This window comes from Chaetura pelagica, unplaced genomic scaffold (genome assembly GCF_000747805.2).
Source record: "Chaetura pelagica isolate M959 unplaced genomic scaffold, ChaPel_1.0 scaffold70, whole genome shotgun sequence".
NCBI classification, from domain to species: Eukaryota; Metazoa; Chordata; class Aves; order Apodiformes; family Apodidae; genus Chaetura; species Chaetura pelagica.
Genome location: NW_009952265.1, coordinates 5,948,654 through 5,958,927, shown reverse-complemented (window position 1 = coordinate 5,958,927; position 10,274 = coordinate 5,948,654). Strand labels below are relative to the sequence as shown.

At 35.0% G+C, this 10,274-nt stretch overlaps 1 protein-coding gene across 1 annotated transcript; it reads right to left on the bottom strand.

The window, feature by feature from the left end:
- Positions 1–3,688: 3,688 nt before the first annotated feature.
- Positions 3,689–5,881, bottom strand: ZNF770 (zinc finger protein 770). Its single transcript, XM_010007705.1, has one exon. It carries the CDS (start codon positions 5,879–5,881, stop codon positions 3,689–3,691), a length of 2,193 nt encoding a protein of 730 aa, XP_010006007.1.
- Positions 5,882–10,274: the final 4,393 nt, after the last annotated feature.

Here is a 10,274-nt window from a genome sequence, read left to right as displayed (position 1 = left end):
AAAAAAATTTGGCTGCATATCCAAATTACATCAGGTGTGCAGAAGAATCAAGTCACACATTAGCATATTCAGGAATCAGAAAGGAATTGGAATGGCAGACTACAGAAGTGTAACAGCATTCAAAGACTTGATAACTCAGGGCAGACATGGTGACACTTCCATGTTAGAACAGTAGTTTCTGAACAAAAAAATTACCAGTTCTACTTGTGAGTGATTTTGTTGGCATAATGTTAATTTCTCCTTCATGAAACTCAAAAGGACTTTGAAGACTCACTTTTTTAGCAGGTGCTGTTTAAAAGCTGCTTGACAGAACTAGTCATTATATGAAGAAATACAATTAATTTGCTCAACCTGGAGAAAACAAGGTATATGAAACCATAGAAAAGTCACTTGCATAATTTCAATTTTCCTTCTGGTAGCTGCTTCTCAGACACATCTCATTCATTGCCATCAGACCATAAAACTAGGCTATTAAGTTAAAGCTTGCACTTTGCAAATCCACAAAACCTTATGCTAAGAATATGAACCGTGACCCCTTTAGTTATTTAGGAGATCTAGGCATTTTCAACATTATTACAAGAAGCCGTTAGAGGGACCTAATCCATAGTCTATTGATTTAAGAGTTATCCAACTGTATTTATCTAAGTGTTACATGAGCTACTGCTGCAAGATTATGACTTTCAAAGTTTTACATTTATACTGAAAGGTAGCTAGTAAAACTAAACATTAGATCCAGCATCTCAATTTGAAGCCTAAGGTCTCATTAACTTCAATTAAGTTTATTTTGTGTCTCTCATTTGCCTCACTAACTTTTCTGGTTGGGTCTTGCTATAATAGAGCAGATCACAGGCAAGTAAGAAACCACTCAGTGAAAGTAGATAAAAAATAATTGAAACAGTTTTTCTGCAGTTTATGATAGCTTTTTCTTTCTTGAATTTTTCTCTAGACATAAATAGGAATATTTATATAGATATTCTGCAAGTTTTGACTTTCTGCAAACATTGCAAGAATAGCACAGCAGTCAAAATAATAAACATTTTAAAGTTATTTAATGACATTTCCTAGACAGAAAATTGGTAATGTGATAAGTTAGTACTGTAGTTCCAGTGAATTTAGTATGACATACTTTATTTGTATTTAAAAAAATAATAACCAAACTAAACCCTTTGCTTTTTTCTGCTTGTTTTAAAATACCTAGTCCTTCTTTTATTCCACACAGAACTACCTTAAAGCTGAATCCATGCAGTTTGAGAAGTTCTCCTTGGGGGGAGCTCGTATTAACATAGGACACACTGTTTTTCTGTTTACAGTGTGCTTTGGTTCTGCATATAGTCTTAAAAAACCCGTGCTACTTCAGCACTGTGAGATTATTACTGTTAGCCATCAGCTCCTGACAAAACCACAGGCAATGTCTTTGCCACCAAGGAGACTTGAAAGACTGATGACCTGAACTTGCCTTGAAGCATTATGGAAAATTACTTACATACTAATGAACAACACAAAGTGTTATTGTTAACACTGGAAAAAAAACATTTTAGCTTAAGTTCTCAAAGGTACTTGGAGAATTTTGCTGTTAACTTCAAAAGAGACATGATTTCAACCTAAGATTTTTTTTTCCTCCTTTAAGAAACTACTTTGCCATTTTCTAGCTACTATTTAGCTAGCTACTTATGCTATAATCCCCCCAAATTGAGAATTTATGCTGACACAAAACTTTTCATAAAGTGGTAGGGAGCCAGATAAACAAAAGTGGCCCTTAATGCCCTTCTTAAATCCCACGGGGCCCAAAGATTACTCATTTCAAAATTAATCACAGTAACACCTCCTACGTGTGTCTCTTCATCCCTGAAAAGTAGCTTTCTGTATTGCCTTCCCCTCATTTTAGTCAAAGTTTAGCATTCTGTAAGCATTACTCTCAAACATAGCATTTTTTTAAATCACTGACTTCTTAAGAAAGATCTTACTATCTTTAAACGTATTTCTGTTTTATTTCAGTAACAAAAACTATCTGAAACAAAACCTATTGTTCTAATATGCAAAGTAAATTATTTTGATATGTAGGCTAAAACGTTTCTGCATATTGAATGTCATATAGTTTCAAAACTGGTTTTCACATAATGTAAACAATAAAAATACAATATAAATAAAATAGTTTATTACAAGTATTTTAAGGGAACTCTACAATACACTATCAAAACATAAAGTATTCTTTCAATATGAAACAATTCACATAAGGAGAAAAAGTCTCAATATATAGTAATTATTAATGTACTGAAATAATCTGTCATACAAAAACCACAGAAACTACAGACTGTTTCTGAGTATCTCTCCTGGTTTTATTCTCTATGAAAACAGGAAAGAATAACATGTACAAAAATAAAATGAAAACTCCCTTCAACCTCAAGCTCATGCCACAGCATAACCTAGATAAATCACTTGCAAAATCTAAAAGCTTTCAAAGCCATTTTAAATAAATATCGATCTCTTTAAATAGTGAACAGAACACCATATATCTTACAGATATGTTAATTTAGAAATAGGATTTTAAACTTCACGTTTCAACTTATCAGAAGTTGTGTAACAAAAGAAAATATCCTAAAAGGTAGTTTTTCCAGAGGAAAAAAAAAAAAAGAAGCGAATTTCATTCTAGTTCATAATAAATAAAGCTCCCCTGCATTTACACATTTTGCAAGCCCCACAGGCACAATGGGCAAAGCTCTCTACTTACCAGAAAGTATAACTACAGATTCTATTAATACAAAACCAGGATTACTTAATTTGAGCAAAGTCATTCTCAGTCTCTTATATTTAATGTAACAAGAATGTAACTTCCTGACAAAACTGCTCATCCAAGTCATTATCACATCTTAGAAAACAGTTGTTTTACCAGTGCAGTACGTGTACTTGAAGGAAAGGAGACTGGAACAGATAGTAGGCCTGTGTGAAATGTTGGTATCTTGTCCTCTTTCTTGCATCTTTTCTTGCAGCAAAAAAGGTCAGTACTGTATGAATTGGCCGAAAAAGTTTAAAAAAGGGATATACAAAGAAGCAGAGATAATGACGCAGTGAAATGGTTTGATTATAAACTCTGCTACTTTAGCATTATCTACTTAAAATTTATCATAAAAAGCGAAAAGATCAAATTCCTCATCCACAGAACTTCAAGCACATACAAAGCAGTTAATTTTTTTCTATTAACTATTCTATAATGTCACAAAAACATTTTTTGTCATTAAACTTTTTCCCCTTTTTCTACTTTCTTCTTTTATATAGGGAGCCAGAAGAAAGTAAAAGGACCATTTTTTCTGTATTCTGCAAATTACCATTTTATCTTTTCTGATAGTTATCATTGGACTGCATAATGTCATAAAATAGTATATGAGAAAATGCAGAACTTAAAATATCTGATTCATGGAGCACTGCAAATTCCTGCAACACTATAAATACAGTAAGAATGTGTATTTATAAATTCATTCAGGAAAATAATTTAAAAGTGGCTTTTTTGTTGCCTTTTTTTTTAACATTTCATACTCATCACAAATTGTATCAAGTAGACAGTTCTGAAGACAGTAAATTAACTCTTCATCAGATCATCTCCACAATACAAAAAGATAATCTCCTTCAGTCAATAATTTAGTCTAACACAAGCCTATTAATAATTATGCAACCAATATTTTAATATATAATTTCACAGGGCATTATGCAGTTTCGATAAAAACAATATACTCTCTGGTTGCTGCTCAGTGGAACTCAGCTTTAAGCTCTCTTTAAAGTGAATAAGGTGATGTCTTTTCAAATGTGGGGCCTGTCTGAAATTTTTACCACAAACTAAACATTCAAAGGGCTTCTGTCCAGCATGCATTAGGTAATGTCTTTCAAGCTTAGAGGGTGATTTAAAAGTTTTAAAGCAGATACTGCATTGATACAATTTGTTAACAACTTCACTTTTTTCAGTGCCTTCAGAAAAACCATGACAATAGCTGTAAGAGCTTTGCTCTGTTTCCAGGAATTTACTACACAAATATGGCTGTGTGTTTCTACTGCTGGTGTCAAGAACAAGGTCCCCTGACTCAATTTCAACTTTGATTTCAGCTGCTTGGTTTGACTGAATAAGCTCAAATTCTTGAAAGCCCGATGCCTGTGAAGGTGCTTGAGAATAACCCGAGTAACCGAAAGGCTGAGATGACTTAAATTCAGCGTGATCTCCCTGATGATTGGAAACTTTGTTCAGATTTTCAAATTCCACCTGGCAAACAGGGTTTTTACAGGGTCTCTTTTCAGTATGGGTGAGCTGATGTCTTTTTAAGTGAGCTGACTGTCTAAATGTCTTTCCACAAACATTACAGCCAAAGGGCTTCTGTCCTGTGTGTATAAGATAGTGTCTTTGAAGTTTGGATGAAGATGGGAAGATTTTTTCACATCTGTCACATTTACAAGCTTTGTGTCTATTATGTATATTTTTAGCAGAAGCTGAAAAAGAACAGTGAAGTATTTCTGGATTATCAAAGAAACCATCATCTGATGAACCATAAAAAATGTCATCTTTATTATGCAGTGAATCATCGATGTTTAACATGCTTTCACCAGTGAGCATACCTTTTAACTTAATTCCAAAGTCGTGAGGTTGTGGGTGCTCTTTCCAAGGTAATGGCACAGCAAATGTTCTTTTCATCCGATTACTAAGTGCCTTGTGCATGTCAAGCTTGCTATGGCAATCCTTGAAAGGTTTAGTGGAAGCATGCTGATCAGAACACTGATCTCTAGCTGCAACCAGGTCAGGACTTTTAAAGTGACCTAATTTTATTTTTTTTCTGTCAGTCAGAGAAAAATCTGTTGCTTTTCCTCCAGTAGGCTTCTGCTTCTTTAGAATCTTATTTTTCATGATGAGTGTGTGGCTGCACGCTGTTGTACCACTATTTGAACTTTTGCCATCTCTCAAAAAACAACAGTTGTGCAAATTTAGAACCTGCTCTGTTTCAAAACACTGCTCACATGCTGGGCACTGAAAGGGTACTGTATAAATCGAGTGAACATCATGTGGGTCATTCTCTTGTGATTGGAAAGTGTCAGCACTCTCACAGCTATCCCTCTTTCCTTCCAACAGGTTCTGTAGTCTAGGATACTTAAGAGTCTTCGCTTTGTATAAAATATTGGGGAAAGTCTTATTTCTGGCATGGAGCTGTTTGTGCTTCATGAGTTTGCTCTGTATTTTAAACCGCTTCTGACAAAAGCAGCACTGAAAAGGCCTTTCCTCCGTGTGTGTGAGCTGATGAATTTTCAAGTGTGTTGACTGTCTGAAAGATTTACCACATGAAGAACACTTAAAAGGTTTCTGGCCAGTGTGAATAAGGAAGTGTCTTTCCAGCTTAGATCTTGATGGAAATGTCTTGTTACACGATTCACAAGTGTGAGTTTTCTTTCTCCTTCTGGCACCATGTAGATGATCTGCCTTCAGGCACTGATGCAGCATCCACCTCTTTTCAGTTGTAAAAGATTTCCAGCACATAGAACATTGAAATATGCCATAAGTGACCCTGTCTTGCTCAAAATTCACAGAGTTTTCTGCTTGCTTGCTATCACTCTGATAATTTTCATTATGAAGCTGCTGATGCTTTAAAAAAGTGATTAAGTTTTTGAAGTTCCTATGACAAACACTACACTTAAAAGGCAGATTGTGGGTTAACTGATGCCTCTCCAAGTGGACTAGCTGCCTAAATGTTTTATGGCATACATGACATTCAAAAGGCTTTTGACCAGTATGTATTAGATAATGCCTAGCTAATTTTGACGGTGTTTCAAACTGCTTACAGCAAATGTCACAAATGTATGGCTTTTTCTTGGGTATCCTGTTAGCTGTTACACACTGCTGAACTTTGAACATTTTTAAAAAGCAGTTACACCTCGCTTACTGTTAGTTTCTTCAGATAGGTATTTGAAATGAAATCATCAATGCACACTAAGATGGAAGCTGTAGAAGCAGCAAGTTCTCTTAGAAGAGATATTCTTAATTCCCACAGGTCCCTAAAATAAGAAAGAGAGTATTATTTTAGCCTATATTAATACATAATTGCCCAAGTTTGTCTTACTTTCTATATAAGACACCAAAAGCATCTAGATTAGAATACTCCTGATTTAACTTAGCTTCAAATGCTTTCCTCAGAGTAATCACTTGTTATGTTACATGATACAGAAAAACTAGACTACTTTCCAGAAGAAATGAAAAGTTTAAGACATCTGTGCTGTAATACAGATATTGCTTAGTCCTGCAAGTTACTTCCAAATAATATACAGTTCATCTGCATAATGATATTTAGGTTATATACAAATAAAGCATAAAGCATTCCATACAAATTTACTGTAATAAATTTCAACCCTGCAGCAGGAGTTCTAACTCCCAGATACAGTATTTATGAAGATGAGAGAAAGAAAGAAGAACTTGGGACTCTTTGGCTTCAGAAATAAAAATTAAACAAATGCAGTGTTAGTGAGAAGTAAAAATTAAGAATGCACTGAAACTAAGTACAAAGTTCCTATTTACACTTCTGTATCTTAATAACTATATCAGGCAGAAACAGTAGTGTAATCTTTTTGCTTTATCTCCAAATGGCAAACACCAGAACTAGTCAGCAAGAGCATCAGCAGTAAAATACGACCAGAACGAGGGTAACCCCCACAAGGATGAACACAGGCTGTGTTCACTATTGCACTATGGAGCTACAATACCAGATTGTGATACCTAACCATGCATATACTCTAAATTCATCATAAAGAAAGAGGTCGTTAGCTAATTTATCATAATGACTATTTTAATCTAAAATAAACTAATAACATAGTTTTATTTCCCTTCAATTTTCAACAGATGAAACACACTTCGGCAAGCTACTGTGTCTCAAATAAGGCATAATGTCTTGCAAAGAAGACACAATAACTTTGCAAGTACCTGAGAGCATGAATAGATATGAAAATATTCATAGGAACAGCTAGAAAGGACCTCAAACAATCATTTAGTCCAAGCAAAGCCAATACATGTGTAGACAGCCTCCCAAGTGCTCTTCGGAATTCCCAATGAAGGAGGTTCTTTAACCTCAGCAGGTCCCCTGCTCCAATGTGACACTCTCTTATGATGCTTCTTGCAGTCAGCTGAGCCCTTCCATACTACAAAATTTTTTAAATTGTCCTTTCCCATGTAAACCTGAAAAAAACTCTAAAAAGTGTTCTTTGCCATAACTGTATGTATTCAATGTCCCTTTTTTTTTTTTTTTTTTTAAATTTTTTGTAACTAGGTAAATTCTGTGTTTTCTAAGTACTGCTTTTAGGTCAACTTAAAGAAAACAAAAACAAAACTTATTGGTCATTGATTGGTCTTTTTAATCCTCTCTGGACTAATTCCAATTGGTTACATCCAGAATAAAAATACCTCGATGTTATTACCTATATGCCCTTATAAAAAGAAAAGGGATGGAAAGAGTAAACTTGAAAGCAACAGCATAATAGTTAGGCCTTGTAATAACTTTGAGACGCACAATACGTTTCTACCAACTATAATTTATGGTATTTTCACACTGCAACTCACAAGCTGTATATTTATTCTGCTGTATACCAGCAGAATAAAAATTAATTTATTCAGTGTCTCTAAAAGACCTCTCTCTTCACAGTTAATGTCTTTAGCTTTAAAAAATTTTTAAATATCTGAAAAGCCCATTTAAATTCATTGCAAAGAATAAAAGCCTACTGCAATTTAAAGAAAGTTACAATGAGATTCAAGACATGCAGAATAGACTGAAAATATCTTGTGAATCAAGATTTTCTTAAAGAAATGGAAAGAAACCTAGTAATCCAGTAGGATCATTCCACCTCTCATATGTATGTTCCTACACAATTGTGGGCCTTATTTAATAACATCTGGATGCACACCCTAGCTGCAGTTGTCACTACACTGAGGAGTTACCTAGTTCCACTGAAATTGCCCAGGATAGGACTTATCAATGCTATGAAGCAGTTAAGAAAGTCAACTTTTCCTTCCCTATTGTCTTTTCCTGTAAAGTGTTAACACTACTTAGTTTCAGTCTTCTTTTGAAGATGCAAGAAAACAACTCTTAAGAGCTCCCCTTTTCATCCCAGTTGTCACATCACTGGAAGGCAGGGAGTTTAGAGAGATTAATTGTGAGAGACCTAATGTTTTCTAGTTTGTGCTATGACGAAGCTAGAGACAGGTAGGCTGAGAAAAGGAGAAAGGCTTCTCTGCTATGCTGGAAGTTTCTGTACAGCGCAAGCCAGCCTCCATTAGCAGGGAAGGAAAACCTCCTGAGAAAGTACTATAAAGGTTGATGAATTTTAGTTAACATAATGTCATACAGATCCAATTTACACATCAGGAAAGTGCTCAAACAGTATAGTGACATGCGAAGAAAAAAGGTCCAAAGTAAGAGACAGCTATGGCATATTACATATACAAAAGGGATTTTGTATTTAGCTTATAATTTTGTTAAAGATTCTAGCAAATGAGGAAAATGCTCTTTAGTACAACGTGTCAAAAAAGAGCAGAGCTTCTTGCTGTGGTCTTCTTGCCCTCTAAAAGACTAAAGGTTCATATGAGGAAAACTTAAGGGATTGAGGGGAAGGAGAAAAGAGCTACCATGTGCCTCAAATATATTTTAAAATCTTATTTACTAAGGATAGATTTCACCACATCTATTTCAGGGTGTTCTGTACCTTTCACATCTAAGGAATAAACATGCTGCTGCTAAAGATCAAAGACCAAAAGACAAGCCTGGAATGCTGCCTCCTGCCAGGCTTGCAAGTACACAGGCTTGTCATAATTAGAGTCAGAAAACTTATTTCCCTATGTGATAAGGTTTTAGTTTGTTGCATAGGTCCAATTTGATACTAAATCAACAGTAGTTTTCATCTTGGCAGCAAGGTCACACAGAAAAAGAGCCAAGAAGTAATGTAGGCCATTAAGGGTCCACAGAGAACACTCCTAAGTCTAGTATTATTTAATGATTATGTTTATTAATATTATAGATGGCAGCAAGCTGCAACAAAATGAAAACATGATGGAAGAAAATTCTGAATTGTAAACCAGTCTTTACAAATCAGAGATGTGGGTTTTTTTAAGAAAGCAAAATCAAAACAAAACAAAAAAAAAGGCAAAGGGAATATGAATAAGAAGAAATGCAACATTTTCTATTTAGGCAGGAATAATCACCTGGAAGAGGGACTTACTGGAGTCTATGTTGGAACAGAAGATTATCATGCCAACAGCAAGCACACCATCCATACCAGGATGCAGAAGTAAAGCTTTGATAGCACATATATCTTCCATACTACTCATTACTGTTTAGAATTCAGCTGCAGTACTGCATCCAGTTTTGAATACTGTCCTTCAAATCAAGTCACATATAGGAACTAATTGGAATCAGTCAAGAAAAGAGGATCATGAATTATCAAAGCTTAAATGCATAATATACAGGAAAAGATTAAACTGTGAATGCTTAAATTAAAATAGAAGAGACCTGATTAAAAAGAACAAAAAATGCCAAAACAAAACCTAAGAGCCATCTTTTTAGGAAAATGGAAATAAACTGTTCCCCAAGTCATTTACAATTTTGACTAGAACTGGATTCAAATTACAGCAAAGAGGACTCCAGTACATTATCATCCTTCCAGCTGCAAAGTTCTTAATGAGCATACAAATAAGTTGAGTGAGGAGATTGCTCTGCCTCCAAAAGCAGAGGTGTCCAAAAGAAGTTGTAGAAACATCTCTCAAATTCCCACATCCATATAGTTGACTTTATACGAGATGAATACTCTTTGCTTGTTTTCCTATGCCTCATAATATAATTAAAATCACTCAGGAATTGAAAAATCAATGTCTTTCTAAATTTACTACTGAAGGATTCTTCAACGTTATTAGTTTATCTTCAGACCCTTGTGAGGTAAGTTAATGATCACTACCCTCCAGATACACCTACAGGGAAATTATTTATAATAACAAACGTGCAAAGAAACGTATGATGCCTCTTCTAACATTTAATACAAAACAAACAAGTGAAAATATAGCTGCTGATTTATGAAACAGCATGCAGCGGAGGTAGGGACCTGGGCACAGAGACAAACATCGCAGGCTGGATTTCCTCACCAGGTTTCCCTAGGGAAAAGATTAGATTGCTGCGATGGGGGGCACAAATTCTGTCGCAAACGTAACCCTCACCAGTAGTTATTCAGAAATATACGTCGTACATTATGGCCCCTCAAAGCTAGTATCACTCTTT

Bases quoted from the DNA above. Each gene is read 5' to 3' on its own strand.
- ZNF770 (XM_010007705.1), bottom strand. From the start codon at position 5,881: ATGTTCAAAGTTCAGCAGTGTGTAACAGCTAACAGGATACCCAAGAAA.